This window comes from Chelonoidis abingdonii, chromosome 2 (genome assembly GCF_003597395.2).
Source record: "Chelonoidis abingdonii isolate Lonesome George chromosome 2, CheloAbing_2.0, whole genome shotgun sequence".
Classification (NCBI taxonomy): Eukaryota; Metazoa; Chordata; order Testudines; family Testudinidae; genus Chelonoidis; species Chelonoidis abingdonii.
Genome location: NC_133770.1, coordinates 61,060,002 through 61,079,653, shown reverse-complemented (window position 1 = coordinate 61,079,653; position 19,652 = coordinate 61,060,002). Strand labels below are relative to the sequence as shown.

Genomic DNA, 19,652 nt, shown 5'->3' with positions numbered 1-19,652 from the left:
CCCAATCAGACCAGGTGTACAGCCAGCGCTGCAGCCAGGGAGTTGCAGCGCTGGCTGGGCTTTCCAAGTGTGTACACAGAGTGAGTTGCAGCGCTGTAACCCCTTCACCAGCGCTGCCACTCTCCAGTGTAGCCAAGCCCTCAGTTTCTCATTAGAGCTTTGGGAAAGCTAAGACAGAGAAGTGAGTCTTGCATTTTGCCCTGACTGCAGTTATGTCTGTGGTCATCCTCAGCTGGTGTAGAAAGAGGCATTCCACCACAATGGGTCTGCCACCAAAAAGGCTCTGTCTCCAGCTCTGACCAGTTTAACACACTCTGCTGAGAGTTTCACAGGGATGAATATAACTGTCTTGGGAGGTCTTGGTCAAGGAAGACGTGTAGTTAGTAAAAGTACAATCGACTGACAGCCTTGAAAATCAAAATTTGGGCATTAAACTTGACCCAATATTCAGCTCCAATGATTGGTGCACTACAGAATATGTGACCTGTGTTTGCTGATATGTGGGCTTCTGCCTGATGCAATTCATATATGCATTGTTATTCAGTGCTACTCCAGCCAGAGGCCATATGGGGCAGAATATTCATCCCTGCATTTTAGCTCTATTACTTTCCAGATTGTCTAGAAAGGTGATGATACATATGAGGGGGAGGGGCATTAGCATGTTAGAGAAGCTGAGAAGGAACAGGGGGATTGGACTGGAAAAAATGTCTGGCAAAAACATTTTCTCGAAAGAAGCACATGTAAACAGAAAATGAAGAAGAAGATACACAAACTGGTAATGGAGGCTTTTTTTTTTGTACCAAAGTCCTACTTGTCCCTCCCCACCATTGTTGTGCAGGGTCTTGTGCTCCAGTTCTCGGCTATCTCCACTATAACTGAGATTATTGCAGTTCAGTGAAGCTGATGTAACCCTCACTTTAGGGTCAAGTGGGCTATATAAAACTAAAAACTTATTATAGTCTTTTCTTCTTACTGGGACATCCTGAAATTTAGCCTATCAACAATGGTGCCTCTTTAATCAGGACAGTATTAGCACACATTCCACTTAATGGGGAAGGGCCATGTGATTAAGTGGTGTTTAATAAGGTTAATTAGGTATGACATACTAAGCTCTGTTCTTTTCATACATAAATTACCAATTAAAGTTTGAGAAGTGCATTTTCTAGGCACTCAGGGTTTGTCTACACTTGAAATGCTACAGCAGCTGTGCCACTGTAGTACTTCAGTGTAGACACTAACTCCATAATCCACTTACCTGAGAGGCAGTAGCTAGGTTGATGGAAGAATTCTTCCATCAGTCTAGCACTGACTACACTGGGGGTTAGGTTGGTTTAACTATGCTGTTTCAGGGCTTTGATTTTTCACACCCCTGAATGACATAGGCCTTGGCTACACTTGCAGTTGTGCAGTGCTGGGAGTTACAGCTGTCTTCGTACAGTTGTGTAGGGAAAGCGCTGCAGTGTGGCCACACTCACAGCTACCAGCGCTGCAGTGTGGCCACATTTGCAGCGCTGTTGGGAGTGGTGCATTGTGGGCAGCTATCCCACAGAGCACCTCATCCCATTTTGGCGCTGTGGGTTGTGGGAAAGGGACGGAAGGGTGCGGGTCATTCCACTTCCTGTCCCAACACCCCATGGTGCATCGCTTCACATCCCGGCAGTCACTGTTTTTCCGTCCACATTTGGCTCCATTGTGAGTCTCCCAACGGTTTCTGTGCAGCGCAATTTCTGTGGGAAATGGAGCCCGAGCTGCTGAGGACTTTGCTGATGAATGTCGCCAGCACATCACGTTTGACAGTTGAGCTATTCCTTCAGCTCCAAAGTGAGGGTGAGGAGTCCAATGATGATATCGAGTCGCCTGATCCGTATGACACTAAAGTGCTTTTGGCATTAACGGAAATGCTCAGCACCGTGCAACGCCACTTTTGGGCTCGGGAAACAAGCACTGAGTGGTGGGATCACATCGTCCTGCAAGTCTGGGATAACGAGCAGTGGCTGCAGAACTTTCAGATGAGAAAAGCCACTTTTATGGGACTGTGTGAAGAGCTTGCCCCCACCCTGTGGCGCAGTGACACAAGATTGAGAGCTGCCCTGTCAGTGGAGAAGCGGGTGGCTATTGCAGTCTGGAAGCTGGCAACTCCAGACAGCTACTGATCGGTCGCAAACCAGTTTGGAGTGGGAAGTGACCGTGGCATCGGTTGATTGCAAGTTTCGGGCATTTATCGATCTGCTAAGAGACCGTGATCTGGGGCGTGCAGTTACATTCTGGCATGGCTTTGCACATGGTTTCCCTAACTGTGGAGGGCAGTAGATGGGACGCATACTCCTAGTTTGGCCCCATCCACCCTAGCATCTGGAATTAATCGGAGGGGTATTTCTTCTATGGTTCTCCAGGCGGCCTGTGGTCGTGGGCGTTTCATTGAATTTTACACAGGCTGGCCTGGAGAAGGTGCATGATGACATGATCTTTCTGAACCAGTGGCCTGTTCAGAAGTGCAGGCCGGGATTTATTTCCCAGCCGGAAGATCACAGTAGGGGGACGTCGAAATGCCCCTGTGATTTGGAGACCCCGCTTACCCTTAATCCTTGGGTCATGAACCTATTAAGGGAAGTGACAGGAGAAGGACGGTTAAATACAGGTTGAGCCGGTGCCGAATGGGACTGGGAATGTGCTTTTGGCCGTTTAAAAGGCGCTGGCATTCTCTTATGGGAAGCTAACTTGGGGAAAGCAGCATCCTGCGGTTTTTCCGCGTGCCTGTTACCCTCCATATTTTGTTGAGGGAGGTGAAACTTCAGTCAGGAAGGACTCGAGGTTCACGCTGGAGGCTGAATTTTGCACAGCAGAGAGCAGGGCTACTAGAGAGGCCAGCGGGCTACAAGGATTAGGGATGCCTGAGGAGGAATTTTGAGGGCTGAAAGCCAACGTAATGTTTGGTGCCTTCCGGAGTAAAGTGCAGTGGTTTACAATGATTGCAGTGCTGTTTTTTCCTGGGTACGGTATTTTACATTTTCTGCAGTAAAGAAAATGTTTTCGAAACCACTAATTCATTTATTGAAGAAAATACCCAAAAGGGCAGGGGGGTTGGGTGAGTGAATTGTACAGTCAGAAGGTTTTTTTGATATGTTCCTGTCTGGAGCACTGTGCAATGACTGCTGCACGTTCAGGTGAAAATGCTGGCATGGTGATGGGGGTTGAGTTGCAGAGGGTTTAACGGGTCGTAGTTCTCAGGGCTGGTGGTGAATGTACAGGTTTGGGGGCAGCTGCTGGTGAGTAATAACTGAATGCTGGAGACGGGGGTTTTTGAGCTTGCAATTGGGCAACAAGGGAAAGAGCTTTGGGATGTGGGGGGCCTGCACAGTAGTGCTCTGCCTTGGCATGGCTACGAGCTGTGGATACAAGTCCGTTTAGTGCGCCAGGATGCTTATCAGCTGCTTCGTGCTTTTCTTCTTAGCTATTGCTTTTCCTGCTTTCTCTTTCCCTCAGATTCTGCATTTTCTCCTCCAGTTCTGGAGTTTTTTACTCTCTCGGCGACTGATTGTAACTGACTTTCACCTATCTTCTTTTTGCTTTTTTGAGGCTTCTTCCTCAAGTTCTGTAGGCCTTTTAGCAGTCTTGATCCAGCCGTGGGGTATTCAAGGACACTGTTATTAGAAAGACAAAAATTGGAAATTTAACAGAGAGGCAGCATTGTTGTATAATTCACAGTGAAGGCGTTTCAGTCTCACTTTAGTGATACTTTCCACATACCAACCAGATTCACATAGAACCCACAGCAGCGAGACATGGTGAGTTGAGAATGAGTGCAGGAGTTAATTATTCCTGGAAGATATTCCATTGCCGCGGGTCACTGTGAAGGGGACTGATTTGTTCAGGGCTGCACTGGCGGTTTCTGTGCGTTGGGGAAAGCAAAGAGCTGCAGGGGACCTACACTGAACACTATCCCTACTTTTTCCACAGGTTAATCCTGGAAGATATCTCATGCTGCGGGTCACCTGGGAGCGAAGGGAAGGTCTTCTACAGCAATGGCGGATTCGCCCTGGCCCCTAGCAGCTTGCCTGTGTGCAGCAATGGTCCCCCCCCTTCACGGGCACAGTGGCGCGACACGTTAGCCTGACTGGGACAGACCACAGTGGCTTTCCTATAAACTTGCGCAAGCGCTATTGCCCCACTCTGCACCCCCACCCCCCCCTGAAACTTTTGAAGAGTAGAGGCCGATTACCCGAGTGATAGACACAATCAATGGGCTATTCACTCTAGGCTGCATGACGCAGCCATAAACCCCCTTCTCTCCCGAAACATTTCATCCTGAAAATAAAAAATTGCTTTACCCGGGAATCCGGTTCCTCTGCTTTTCTTCACCAAGTTTCCAGTGCTGTGACTGGCTACTTCTCTGGCTTGAAGAGCTCCTGGCTGCATGCCTCCTGGGACTCCGGGATGTCTCCCCACCCACAGTAACCTCACTCTCTGTTTCCTCCACAGCCTCCCCCACCTCTTCTCCCGGCTCTGAACTGTCCATCGTGTCCTCGGATTGGCGTGGGTCACCCAGTATCGCATCCAGCTTCTTGTAAAATGGCACATCATGGGGGCAGCACCTGAGCGGCGGTTTCCTCGCGGGCTTTGCAATAGGCACTCCGCAGCTCCTTACTTTAACCTGCATGCCACCGCGCCGGTCATGGCCCCTTTCGATCATGGCTTTGAGATCTGCCATAGGTATCATAATTCCTATGGCTGGAGCGCAGCTTGACTGCACAGCTTCCTTCCCCCAAACACTGATGAGTCCTTCAACTCACCATTGCTCCATGCTGGGGCTTGTTTGGGCGTGGAGTCATGGTCCCTGGAAGTTCTGATTGCACTTCACACCTGGCTGAGCAAACGGAAGGGATTTTAAATTCCGGGCATTTAAAGAGCGGGTCACCTGAGGCCAGGGCAGTAGAGTGCAAACTGATGAGCAGAGTGGCTGAACAGGTATTCTGGGATACCTCCTAATATCCTGGAGGCCACTTACAGCGCTTTTGGTGGCCACACTTGCGGAGCAGCACTGCATCACCAGCGCTGCAATCGTTATACCCGAGGCAGAGCAGGAGTAGGGCCAGCGCTGCAGCCAGGGAGATGCAGCGCTGTATGTGCCTTGCAAGTGTGGACGGTGAGTAAGTTGCAGCGCTGCAACTCTCCAGTGTAGCCAAGCCCCCAGTTAAGCCAACTTAATTTTCTAGTGTAAACTAGACCTCAGTCAAGAGCAACCTTGGTCAAGGGCGGCAGAGTTCAGGTGACTCAGTGAGATCTTCCAAAGGGACCATTCCTCAAAGAGAAGCAAGTTGTAAAGTCCTAGTTGAATACAAAGGAGTTTCTTAATACAAATCCTTCTCGGTTGAAGCAGATAAAATCTTAGACATAAGTGTGGCCAGCAGATGATGGAGTTTCACAGCTGAGTAGAGTGTGTCACTACTGTATGCTGTCATCTATTTTGTTTCTCCTATAAAATAAAATATACTACCCTATCCCCACCCCTGGCCCTTCCCCCATTCCAAACCCAGCCCCAAAGTCCCCACCCTAACCCCACCCTCTCCCTACCCCTATTGGTTCCCTTCCCCAAATCCCCACCCTGGCCCCGCCTCTTCGCTCAGCATATGGCATTCTCCCCCTCCCCCATCCCTCCCTGCCCTGCGAATCAGCTGTGTCATGGTGCAAGGGCTTGGAGGGAGGACAAGCAGGACACTCAGTGTGCTCGCAGCAGAGGCGAGTTGGAGCAGGGGAGTGGGGCCACAGGGAGCTGCCGGTGTGTGCTCAGCACCCACCAATTTTTTTCCGTGGAGTCTGCGCCTATGGTTTGAATTACACAATACCTTTTTAGAAGGACATCAAATTGTGATTTAAACATTGCCAGTAATGGAGAATCCATCACAGTTGCAGACTGAGAATGTCTGCAAGTAGAGGGTGACTGGACAGAACAGTAGGTTTATGGTGCTTCTCCTCTTCCTGTTGATCTACTGAAGTCTACAGAATGGGAGAACTACCAAATAACCTTAGGAGAATCATTGGCCCACTCACAAGCCTTAGCAAGCTTGTTTGAGCTCACCTAACCCTTGAGCCTTAGGCTACATTTGCACTGAAGCCAAGGATGTGATTTGCAGCCCATGTAGACGTACCCATAATAACTTTAATCTAGTTAGCTCAATAAAAGGAACAGTCAGGATGAGACAGCACCGTCTGCACAAGCCTGCCTTACCCTCCAGGGTATGTAATCACTTGTGCAGCCCACACTGAAATCCATGCTGCTATGTCCTCAATTCTATTTTTAGAGAGCTAGCGAGATTAAAGTGAGCATGGGTAGTCGATACAAGGTGCAAACCACACCCCTGACTATTGTGGTGTAGAGGTACCCCCCCTCCCGAGTCTCCTGCATGTCCATTAGCCTTTGCAAGGTCAGTATCACTACCATTTATTCATCTGCAGTGTCACTCCTATTAATCTTAGTTACAGTAGCTTTCCTTATCTCTGTTTCCACTTTGCTCGTGGCTTCTCTACTATTGTCACTTGCAATTTCCTTGCTTCCTGCATAATGTTTTCCGATTGCCTCAGTATAAGCCTTTATGTGTTGAAATCAGCATAAAAATAGCAAATGAGTGCAAAATTCTAACTGGCCAAAAAAGATGAAGGGGAGGAGAAACGAGTGTAAGTGTTCTGGTCTAATTCTATGTCCCCACAAACCTATGGAGAATCTGCTCTGTAGGTGCTCCATGAATGCCAAGCTGCATTCCAAGAAGGAGCCTAGGGATGTATCCCACACATTGTGACACCTGTAATGTCCCCATAGTCCTATGCACCCCACACCAGACAGGTAACTAAGGGCTTGTCTAGATAAACAAATAGGTTCATGGTAAGATGGGGTATAAATCTATTTTACACTAGCTTGCCACACTTTAACCGTCCATGTGGACTCTGCAGATGAGCACTAAAAGTTCTCCCCTGAGCCTTCATCTACTCTTGTTTCAAAATAGAGTAGATCAAACCACACTACTGAACTTTTAGTGCATGGTAGTAGGGACCACATGGACAGTTAGTGTCCACATACTCATGCGAAGTAGATTTACATCCCAGCTTGCTGCACACTAACTGTTCATCTAGACAAACCGGTGCTGTCCTGCCAATATGCTATATGTGGTGGGGAGAGGGATGCCTCAATATTGGCTCAGAATTAATTGTTTTTGCAGCCTTAATGTACAACTGTTTGGGAGAAAATCCATGTGTGTCTGAATTTGGCCCTTACAACTTTTGCTTATTTTATAATGTTCTCAATTTTCCCTTGCGTTATTCATAATTTTCCATTTTTTGTATAGATCCTCTATTCTTTCAGTTAAATGTGGTTAGTTCAGAATAGTTTTCCCCTTTCTTATTTTAGGTTCCCTTTCCTGGATGGCTAATGTGTATTTCAATCTCCCTTTTCCACTTCCTATGCAATTCCCTTTCTTTTTCAGTTCTTTCACCAACCTCCCCGGCAGCAACATTTAACATTTTCTGGAGGTGCACTTATAATGTTAACCTTTTTGCTCCAGGTGCTATGTTTCTTAACCTCTCCCATCCTTTTCCAACCACTTTCCATCTGGGGTCTTAATCTATCACACTACCTGAAGAAATATACATGAGAGCTAAATACTATTGCCGAGGCTGAAATTATTTCAGTGGAAACTATTCTCAATCTTTAAAAATGTACATTGTTGTCCTTTCTCTGAAAAAAGTCATTATATGGAAAATGTCTTAATGAAACAATGACAAGAAATAATGGAATAAACGCTTAAGGAAAATATGCTATACCCCTGTCCTGCTACTTTTATTAATAAAGACGTATACTGGCAATCTTTTCTTTCTACCTATATATCTTTTCTTGTGCTTCAAGATATTAAATCTCTCTGACATTAAATTATTTATCTGAGAATAAACTCCCCAAAAGCCTGTGTTTAAATGTATTTCAAGTTTTTTGTTGTAATTCATACATTTTCCGCATGCATTTTAAATAGTTTCAAGGTCATTTTTAATTTGACTGTCAAAAACAACAGTCTAGAAGATTGAGACTGGTTGTTTAGATTATTTTAGATCCATGAAAATATAATATTTATTCAGTTCAAGGAAAAAGCCATGCCTTTCAAAATGACTGGTGAACCTAGGAATCACAAAGGTAGATTAAGAGGACTAAAAAAAATTCTCAACAGAGAGTGGAGTTATGAAGGACTAAGTAATAAAGTCAACTGCTAACATATTTACTGTGGGTTGCATGCAGGAGCAGCACAAACCAAACACAGTTACTGCATAACATTTGGCATTTAGAGGCTATAGTCCCTCATCCCTGCAATATTGTTCCTGCTCAACACCAACAGGGCTCTGGCATTGGGCACAAAGAAAGAAAAAGGAAACTTGGATTAAGAACAGAACAAATGGGCGAAATTATTAAATTAACATTAAGCTTTCTTATTATTCCATTCCAGGCTGCACATACACTGAATAGCTGTCATTCCTCCCTGGGGTATGCATACGTCCAGCTGCAGGCACCACGGGAGAGAACAATAACCTTTGATTGTAAAAACATGATTTAGAAAATTGGCATTTTGAAATAATTCATTTTGTACTTGGTCTTGTCTCATTTTGATTATATGCAGTCTCAATACAAGAAGGAATGTGCTATCATTAGAATGAACCATTCTGCATTTCAAGCACCCTCATCAAGAAAGGGCCTGAATTCTTGAAGCTCTTGTCATGTTTATACACTTCCCAAAGCAGTAAGTGGTTTATAATCAGGAGACACAAAACAGCTAAAGCAGATGTATCAGCTATGTTCAGATGATAATGCCAATGTAGCCTTAAAGTAATGTACAAAACTGCATATCTGACAAAAAAAAGCACTACTTATCATATAATATATGAATTAACCATTAATGCAGCACTGCCAGACCGTATCATGGATGCTACCATTTTTTCAGACATTTTTAAACACTTCCATTCCAAAATGAATATAGCCCAGGGACATTTTGTTTAGTCAGGAATGTGCACAGGGGTCACAATAAGCTGTTTAATTTGGGGGGAAAGTTTGTTAGACTGTTATGATGATGTCCCTGGATATTACTGCAGTATATTTCACCAGCTCCCTGAGCAACATGTACCTACAGAGCTGTTACATTATCCTCATTCTTTCTTCTTACATTGCCTCCAAAAGCTACACTGAGCCTACCACTGCCCTTCGTTATACCTGTGCAACTACACTAACTTCAGTAGGGTTCTACGGGTGTAAGCAAGGGGAGAATTTAGCCCATCATAGTTATGACCTATAGCTCTTTATGTAGGATTTGAAGCTGTTCAAGTAAGCATGCATGTTTTAGGGGCAGTAGGAAGTGGTTTGCTAAAATGCGTCAAAGAACGGAAGTTGACCATTGTGTCTTTGCATAGAGAATTTCAGTGCATGCTGGCATGTAACTGAATCGAAGACATTTGTATTGTGGTTAATGAGTTTTCACAAGAAGGGTCGATGCTAGAGGAGCTGTGTATGTGTGACATGTTCGCACTGAACACAGAGCCTGACAGTGCTTACCCCTAAAAATAGAACCTGGCTGTCTCTTGTTGTCATTGTCAACTGAAATCTTACATTCTCTGTGACATGGTGCGTTAATTTGGACCCCTTTCTCTGCCTGTGCAGAAGAGAGCACTATCCTAAGGCATCTCTTTTTAGCTGAAGTGGTGGAGATAAACGGGATGTCGCATCTGCTATAAGCACACATTTTAAACGATATCATCGCCCCTTAGCAGGCTGTTATCATGTTGTTTTGGCAGCAGGAAGGAATCTGTGGTTTTTCTTGAACGTTGCTCTTCTTTATTTAAACTACTAGAAATAACCCAAAAATGACAGAATGCTCTGTCTATAAATAATCATTCCGGTGTAGAGTTATATTAAGAGGTAACTCAGATGGAATGATAACGCCTAACAGGCTAATCTTAGACCTGTAATGCCACAAGATGAAAATAACTAGGCTAAGAATAACTGACCCATTGGAGTCAGCCTGCTAAAGAGATCTACAATAGAGGGCATGTTAGATTTTCATCGATTTAACAACAATCTGCCATCTTCTTTCCCCAGAATGCTTTTGGGTTGTTTTGGGTTTTTTACCAACAGAAACTGTACTAGTTTACACTGGGTTACCGTGTCATGCCATCTGAAACATCATATGGAAAATACATGCACATGCACAGACACACACACACACACACAGATGTGTATTAATGTTTGCATACTACATGGTCAGTCATTCTGCCTTCTCACAGCTTTTGCTTTCTCTACAAACACTGTACAAGAGAAAGGGAAAGAATGTTTAATGCAGAAATGGAAGTTTGATGAAAGCTATGACAATGCAAATTGTATACTGAATGGGACAAATTCTCTTCTTGCACTCAGTGCATGAAATCAGTGGGTTCATATACAGGTATGATTTTGGTTCACACTGTCTGCTTTTAACTGCAATACATACCAAACTATGAAGTAGAGCTGAAGATTTGAATACATGTAGCTAAAATAATAAAGGCAAAAAAACTGAAAGAGTTTAAGTCCTCTTCTATTGAAAGTTATCATGCACTGCACTCTACAGAGAATTGTTGCTGGTATCAGTGAGTACCTGCAATTCAGTCAAGTAGCAGCTGCAATACTTTCAATGCCAAGCACTCAGAAATCAAGAGAATGGCATAAAGTTTTTTTTTAAATATTACATATTGGATTGTTTTTATCTGAATCTGTTTTTTTTCTTTTGTTTTTTGTGCCTTTAAGGGTTCATATTTTCACACTTTTCTCCATAATCGTGAGAACTAGAAATTAAAGGAAAACTGAGATTTTCATATAATTTCAGGAATCCAGGAGCTAAGGCTTTAAGAAAAACACCAAATATCACAAGACACATGATGAAATTAGGATTGCTCAATTCCATACCCGTTTTTTAGGAATGGTAAAGTCCAAAATCAGTGTCACTCAGAATGGGGCCAACCTAGCAGGTGCTTTCTGTTCCCCTTGGCTGTTCACACAGCTCACTGCAGTATCAATGTCCAGTCTTGCAGCCCTAGAGCAGGCAAAACTTCCACTGAAGTCAATGGAGTTTTCTCTGCATGAGGACTGCAGGATCCATAATACTTTGGATCTTCTAATTCCATTAAAGGTGATGGCAGGCCTCAGAATGTAAACAGCCATAACACTGAATAGATCCTATTTTCTCCCTTTGAGTCTGTGGGACAGAAATGGATACCCTTGGCAGAAAAATATTGGATGCTTTAAAGAGTTTCTGGGTTTCATATCTACAGCAGCAAGATATTCTCTGTTTCTTGGAACATGCTTATTGCTCAGCTCTTCTGCTTATCCTCTTTCCAGAGCTCTAGTGAGAGCCAAATAGCACAAGTTCAGGGAAACATCAAGTGTTCTCTCTCACAATAGTGTTTTAATAGCTACCGTGCCATTGCCTCAAGATAAGAGTTGTACAGCCCCTTACCAGTGTAAAATGCTATATGGTATCTAACTGAAATGGACAAATAATTCAAGTTTGCCATGAATATTAGAGATGGGGTTCTCAATCTTTTTCTTTCTGAGGCTCCCCTCCCCTACAATATACTATAAAAACTCTCTGGCCTACCTGTGCTACAACAACTGTTTTTCTGCATATGAAAGCCAGGGCCAGCGTCAAGGGGTAGCAAGCAGGGAAATTGCTTGGGGTCCCACACCACAGGGGTGCCCACAAAGCTACAGTGCTCAGGCTTTGGCTTCACCCCCGGATGCCCAGGGGCCCAGGCTTCAGCCCCATGTGGTGGGGCTTCAGGTTTCTGTTCTGGGTCCCAGAAAATCTAACGTTGGCCCTGCTTGGCAGCCCCCCTGAAACCTGCTCACAGCCCCCCAGGGGGCCCCAGGCCCCTGGTTGAGAACGACTGTATTAGAGCAAATCTTCAAATGAATTGGATTCAGCCATCGTTTGGCATTCACTGTGCAAAAACATTTGAGCAACTGAGTTTTCTTGGCCCTGGGAAGTGGATTTCAAAGTCACAGATGCTAGTGAAACAACAAACGTGATTTATTCCACCACTCACCTCTAAGCAACGCAACTTGAATTTCTTGATCAAACCACAGAGTAAAATATTTGACAATATATGCACTGCCTAGATTTCAGGAAACTGCAGATATTTTGGACGTAGACAGAGAGGCTACGTTAATCGAATAAGTCATTCTGAATTATTTTACTCTATAGCGAACAATCTTACAAGCCTGATAGGTAAGAATTATTTTCCTGATTTTATGGGAAAAACTGAGATGTACCAAGTTATGTAACTTGCCCAGGGCCAGCAAGTCAATGGCACATGTAGGCTTAGAACTCAAGCTCTTTTTGAGCTTTGACCAGGCTTGTAAGCACAACACAACAGTATAGGATCAGAAGAGACAAAGTCTTTATCCAAATACAAATGCAGGTAGAGTGTAGAGAGGAAGAACGCAGGCATCCATGTTGGAATATGGCCAGGAAAGCTGGACCAACATCCCTACCCTTCTTAAAAAACGGCAAGGAATAGTTAATGACTAAAAGGATTGATGATCTTGGGTTTTACTTCTCAAAGCCATGTATCTTCAGTCCTCACAGCATGGTAAATCTACATCTCCCCTCTATACAAAGGCCAAATTAATCACTGGTTAAACTCCATTTAGTCCAGTTATTGTTGTTCGCTGCAACTTTTTTGCCCTGCTCTAAAAAAGCTTAGTAGTAGTGTTAAACATCAGTTATTATTGTTCTGGGCAAATTATTTACCTTGCTCAGTTAAGCTTACAGGCCTTTCACTAGAGATCAGTTTGACCCAACACACTTTTCCCATTTTTGGTGGGGAAATTAACAAGACAAAGTATTTTTTCCTTAGAGACAGAGAAAGAGACAGAGAAAAGTTCACTTTCTTATGGATAAAATACATATTTAATACCATAATTTTAATCAATATTGTCTTGTTGAAGAAACCTGCTGGTACTACTTTGTGCATTTCAGAGCAAAGAGCACCATACATTAACATATAATACAGTCTTTTTCAAGAATGCTGATATTCTTATTGTCTGACATAGGGTGTAGGTGTTTGTAATTACATAGCATCTTAATTTGGTGCCTATCTAGATTGTCCCATTCATGATTATACTTTTGATTGGTACCTATCCAGATCATCCCATTCATAACGTGATATACAAGCTGAGATGGAGGCAGGCAGGCAAAGCAGTAATTAAGGGAATACCAGAATTGCTGTTTCACATGACAGGAGCATTTCATATGCCCAGTATTCTTAGAAATTCCTCAGACAGTTTGGTTTGCAAATACATATCAGATGCCCATTGGAAGTGTCTCCTTTGGGGTTGACTCCATCTATCTTAAAAATAGAGCTGAGGAATGCGTGCACAGTGAATTTGGAGATTTGCAAATCTAAAAATCCATTAAGTGAGTGCTAAATGTGTGCTAATTCTTAGATTTCTGAAGGATTAAGAGTGCATAGTGTAAATATTTAGAAGTCCAGTCTCTTATGATAAATACATGTAGCTCATTAATAGGAATGGACGTTACACACGTCTACATGAGAAAACAGATCACTAAGTCATTAGTGTACACACAAAAAACCCCACTACAATTAGCTGTCATTTTAGCCACCCTAGCACAGCCATATAGCAAGCACCCTAGCAGTCTTAGAGAGGCAACTCCTTTCTCCTATAAGCAGTAGAGCAGGCTCTGCAGACACAGATGTCTTTCACAAGTTTGAGAAATGGGAAGAGGGGGTGTTTTCATTCTAAATGACATTAAGGTATAGCAGCATCTCATTTATTATTTGTTGCATAACAGTGTGATAAAATATTATAGAACAAAAGGGAGGCGTATTTCTAATTCAGAAATATAAGGATCCTTAGTGTTTTATTAGATTTTATCTATTGTTGTGACATTTCCCATAAGTTCTGTAAAACATCAGCCTACATATGGAGAATGTCATGTACCGAATTATAGGGCCTGATTCTGCAAACTCCTGAAGTCAACAGCTGTAGAGGTCACCCAACAGCACCACTGTACCTCTAGCTGCACATGAAATGGATTAAACTGCAGACTATGTAAAATGTCAACTAGTTGTATTTTATTTGTGTATTTTAAAGGTCAGCATAAATACTGAAGAATGTTTCTGTTTTAAACAAAGTAACGTTTAAAAAGCCTTCACCTGGAAAATAGTCTTTTGTCTCCCAAATAAGAAAGGAAGAAATTAAAACACTATCTGTTGCTTCAGAAGAAGTTTTATATGTTACATGGCTCTAACAATACCAGATAAAAATCAAACTTTATCTGACATTCTTGTTTCCAAGGCAAGAAAGTAGAGCTATAATCTCACAGAAAAGTACCAGCTCTTCTTGGATTCCAAATCAGATAACTGCTGTTATTCAAATGGTACTGACTGGTAGTTCAAGGCACCACGATGGGCTACGCACTAACTTTCCACCTCTGTAAGACTGGGTTCAAAATTGGCTTTTTTGCAAATGAAAATGAAAAGCGTGATCCTAGTCTGATCCCTGGGTTATGTCGGTGCCCATTACAAAACCACCATACAACTATTGATCTGTGCACAGTAGGCCAGTGACTATAACAACAGGTCTACATTTAGGTGGCTTGGCAGAGTTGTGAGAAAGCTTGACAGAAATTTCAGTGCCTAGTCACAGTCTGAGCCAGTGCTTAAACCTTTACATTATGAACAAATTTACCCCCAGATTTTTTTTTAAACAAGGAACCTGGTACCAGTGGTACAAAACCTATTCCCAAAACACAAAGAAACAGCTTTGGAAATTCTTGAAGAGGAGACCAAAAACTGAGTCACAATGAGAGGGGAAAAAAGCTTTACAACAGAGAAAACAGACAATATTAAGCCGTACTGGTCAAAAGTTCCCTCTCCCATTCCATTATCTCCAAGATTGCATTTAAGCAGTTCTTCAGTCTTTCATCACTTCTCTCAATATATAATTATTTCTAGGTGGCCTGGGTTTTCTGAAATGGAAATTATTTACTGTGCTGTTAAAACATGTATATGTCTTGGCTGAAAAGGCAGGCATTCCCAGTTGACAAACTCTCAACATTATAATTTATTTTAATGTCTGAAACCATTATTCTGCTCTTCAATTCCATCCCAGTACAAAACAAATACAACTCTCAGCTTATCCCTGTCCACAAAACAGGAAAGGAAGTAGATATCAAATATATATACTAATCATAGAAGGTTCAACAGGTGGACCAAGGGTAGGGACATTAGAACAGGCGTGGGTTCGTTCAGATATGCTCACACTTCAGAAAGTAGGAAGCACTGCCAAGTTTTGTGACCATTTTGGGGGGTTTAACTAAGATTGAAGTCTATGTGAGCAATTCACAGCACATTTCACATGCAGGTCTTATGCAAAGCCAACTTTACAAATTAATAAAAGAGAAGCAGAAACAAGCGGTTGAAAGCGCATAAGGCAGATAACATTGTGTCCAAAAGCATAATGAAGTGAACCACTGTAAAACCAAAGCCAGAACCACACAGTGTTAACCAGAGAGACACCAAATTTGACTTGCGCTCTGGGTTCTTTTACTAAGTTATCTTGTTAAACTTTTGCAGCTTAATTCAATTTCAGTGCATCATTTGTGAGGTCTAAAACACAGATACTACAGAAACTAGAAAATACAAGGTCTTCAAAACTGGGAGATAATATCTATTACTCTGTAACTGCAGCTTTAAAATACCTCCTTATAAAACACATCCAACTTACATTTTCAGTGACACTGATTTTACATCTGACTGGCATTGCCAAGGTTCCCAAATATGTTTAAAGGTACAAACAGATTTAAAGTAAAGTAATACATTTAAAGTAACATGAGCCCTTTGTAAGAAAGATACAGACTTATTTTAGAGTAATCAAAGATGACAGCATTATGAAAACAGAAAAGGACATCTACAGAAAACTCTGTCTGTAAACCTGAGAAAAAGAAACTTACAAATAGACCTATAGCTGCTTACAAAATTATATATGAACAAAACTGACTAAGATGGGTTATATGAATTGCAGCCTGCTGATAAGGTCTTGTTTGATGGATTCTCATTCTGACTGAACCTGTGATCATTGCAAGCCCCATTTTGCCATCACAGAACAAGAGGAGAAAAACCCCCACACTGTATTTTACTTGCTAGTTTTCTTTCTGCTTGGAAACAGTAGCCTTAAAAGAAAACCACAACAGCAGGAGCAAGTGTCCAAAAAATATTGTTATAGAGATAATCATTTAATAAGAAGTGGAATAAAAGAACTTGAAATAGAACCAATTCTTTAAAGCAGAAATGCTTTTCTGTGACAGTTTGTATTTCCTGAGAAAGTCACCCTCCAGACAGAGAAGGCTTAGTTATTGAACTGCCTCTTACCTGAGCTGATCATACTGTGCATTCTTTGCTGAGCAAAGAGCTGTTCACGTCCAGAAACTCCATCTGAGGAAAAACACGATTCGCTCTCGTAAATTGTCTGCAGCATATTCCAATCAGTCTGTACTTCAGCTACATGAAAGATTCATCACTGTACCATACAGAGGAGTCACGAGCGACCCTCTCTAATCCTACCTCCTTCACAGTGGGGTGGGAGAAATAATAGACTTTGGTAATCAACAATATTTAAGCATTTGAATGAATATCTATTTAAAAAACAAAAGGACAATCCATTTTTATTCTGCCCCAGTCTGTTGCAAAATAATAATAAGGACTCAGTGGACTATGCACCTCTGAGTTGGAATAGTTGTGTTCTGGAAGCCAACAGCAGGTGGATGAAGAAACGTATTTGTGCTTCAGGCTTTCTTGGGGAGTGGTGGTGGGGAGAATAAAGCCACTTCAAAAAATAAAACCAAATAAGCACCGTTTCCAGGGACTTCAGCCCCTAAGGGCTTAGTTTCAATTACCCTCAGCCTCACAAGTGTTTCTGTCTCTGTGTCCTCCTTTCTCTCTCTCCTCTCCGTCTCCCTCTCTCTCTATCTCCCTTGCTCTGTGTCTCTGCAAAGTTGGCTGAAGCTAGTGATAACTCATTTGCATATGAATCAACAACAGTGTGGCCCACAGGCAACAGAAATAGAACAATGGCCAGCCTGAGCCAAAAATAGGTCAAGCATGGCCCAGCGATTGGAGCCTGCATTAATGCACTTAAAAATACCACAGCAAACACAGCTGTCCAGTCTCTATCTTTCAAACTGCAATTCTCTTGCCAATCCTCAAAAGTAATTAACCCTTTCCCACTGTAAAACTTATTTGTGCACAAATGTATGTTTGAGCAGCTTTTCAAGCAAGAAAAGAAGAAGGGGAATGAATATAAATTAAAATTCTAGATTTATGTTTGTTTGATTTCTTTCTCCTTCGATCCTCCCCATGAGTATTTTGTGAAGAGAACAAAATGAGAAGGGCTCTGGATTGGTTCTAAAATAATACTGGAAGCTTTTGCTCATAATGTGGTTTCTGCCTCACCCACACACAGCAATCCTGGCATTCTATTTTTGTTGCCTGTTTCTCTGGCTACGGTGCACTTGGCTGTAGCACTAGAATCTTGCTGCTGTCTTTTAGTTTCAGGTCCTACAGTAAGCTCAGAAGCAGTGGCTTCTGAAACCAATCAGACAGTGGTGGGCGGGAGGGCATGTTAATGAGGGATCCATTTTTTCACTTTCATTATAAGCAGTTTGTTCATTTTTAGTATGATTGATGTAGTCCTAATGTCTGTTTTCAGCTGCAGTACCGCATATTAGAGATGCATTATTCTAGTGATTTATTAGAATTTGGACAAGAGCTGCACTAGTCTGCCTCTCTCACAGCTTCAGCTCTAAACAATTTTTACTGCAGTTATCTGAGTTTAAAAGGAAACGTGGACTCAAAATAGCAGCTTTTAGACTTTCATAGAAATGTTAAAACTACATGTTGCTGTACGTCTTGCAAGCTACTGTGTGATGCAATGTCAAGTGTAGCTGTTGCCTGATCTATTCTTACTCCCAAGAATTGTTTATTTCCATTTTAAAAGGTAAATAGGGGCAGATTATATTTGCTAATTAAGTACAAAGGTCATTATACTTGCACACACAGAAGTAGATAGTAAGTCAATGTTACAGATATACACTTGGTTTCTTTTGACTCAGTATTGCTATATAGAGTTTGCTATGTGTACACAAATAGTGTAACATTGTTCTAGGCAAACCATATTAGTTTTTTAATAGATCATATGAACAGTATAAACTAGCCACAAACCTCTCAAGAGATACATCAGAATATTCCAGTTCTGAGAAGGGGAAGTCAACCACAGCAGGTTAGTAATTACCCTACTAGAAAGTCAAATAAGGCAGCAGATGCACATTTTCAATTGTCCTTATGAGACTCAACTAATCTCTGAGCCTTTTCAACTATACTTATTTTCTCTCTTGGAGGTGCAAGGTTACTAAACTGAGGATTCAATTCTGCTCTTAGGTCAAGTGTAGAGAACTGAATGGTTTGTCACTGAACAAACAGGATAGAACAAGTTTCAGCACAGACAGTTCAATGCATCCACACTAGTCACGTTGATTCGGTCTATAAACCATTATACCTGTAACCACGTATTTGAACTAACATTGTTCTAAATGTTTCAGTTACAATGTTCTATCGATAACCATCCCATAGTTCCCCGCACAGCTCCCAGAAGTGGATTCTGGGACATTTATATAGGCCACAGATGCACTGAGGGTCAGTAATAGGAGGCCTGCTGGAACAATTTCATCCTGCATCCACAGTCTGGCTGCATTCTGGTTAACCTTGGTTTAGGGTCCATACAAGGTTTTTTGTGTAGATTCTGTATCTCAAGACCGTACATTTTAAGAATCTGTCCAATGATGACCCTCTATCACTGCTCAGCATATTGAAATATTGACTTTTCATTCCACCCTCACCACAACCCATAATCATTGAGTTTGCATGATTTGGGGCATACAAAATCAAGGCAGAGGAATTCTAATAAGTGAAATATTTAATATTCGCAATATCAATAAATAACAATAATTTTTGAGTATCAGGTGTACATGAGAATGGGATTGGGGGGTATAGCATGGACCTCAATTATCATTTGATAAAGTGATCACTCTTTTTAATGTAAAAAATATTCAACACACACATACACACACACACACCCCAACAAAAGAATAATAATTTATGGAATCATTGGGGTAACCATGTTAGTCTGGATCTGTAAGAGGAGCAAAGAGTCCTGTGGCACCTTATAGACTAACAGATGTATTGGAGCATGAGCTTTCGTGGGTGAACACCCACTTCGTCGCATGCATGATTACTAGTGTTCTCTCTCATTCAAACTACAGTTGAGTGTCTGCGTATGAGTAATACCACTGACTTCTTATCATTGTCGTTTTCATCTGCAAATGCTAATGCTGATTTTTTCAGATCATTGCAACACACTAAACCTCCTTGGCAAGCATACAATATGGTTGGGTCTGTTACATCTGCATCTTATAGACTTACAAGGCATATCATTCTCACAAGAGTACTTGATTAACTTCAAAATATATGGAGCAGAACATAAGAAAAACCATACTGGGTCAGACCAAAGGTCCATCTAG

At 42.1% G+C, this 19,652-nt stretch overlaps 1 protein-coding gene across 4 annotated transcripts in view; it reads right to left on the bottom strand.

The window, feature by feature from the left end:
* The window catches only part of HDAC9 (histone deacetylase 9), a 362,822-nt gene extending 345,738 nt beyond the window's left edge, over positions 1-17,084 (bottom strand). For 2 of the 4 annotated variants that reach the window (XM_075062392.1, XM_075062393.1), the window contains exons 1-2: positions 16,931-17,014; positions 16,450-16,512 (exon numbers count right to left, since the gene is read on the bottom strand). In XM_075062392.1, the coding sequence (XP_074918493.1) occupies positions 16,450-16,471 (22 nt within the window). In that variant the 5' untranslated portion in view covers positions 16,472-16,512; positions 16,931-17,014. Of the gene's footprint in view, positions 1-16,449; positions 16,513-16,797 lie in introns of all 4 variants that reach the window. The other 2 variants (XM_075062394.1, XM_075062391.1) reach the window with 2 other exon arrangements.
* Between the last annotated feature and the right edge of the window lie 2,568 nt (positions 17,085-19,652).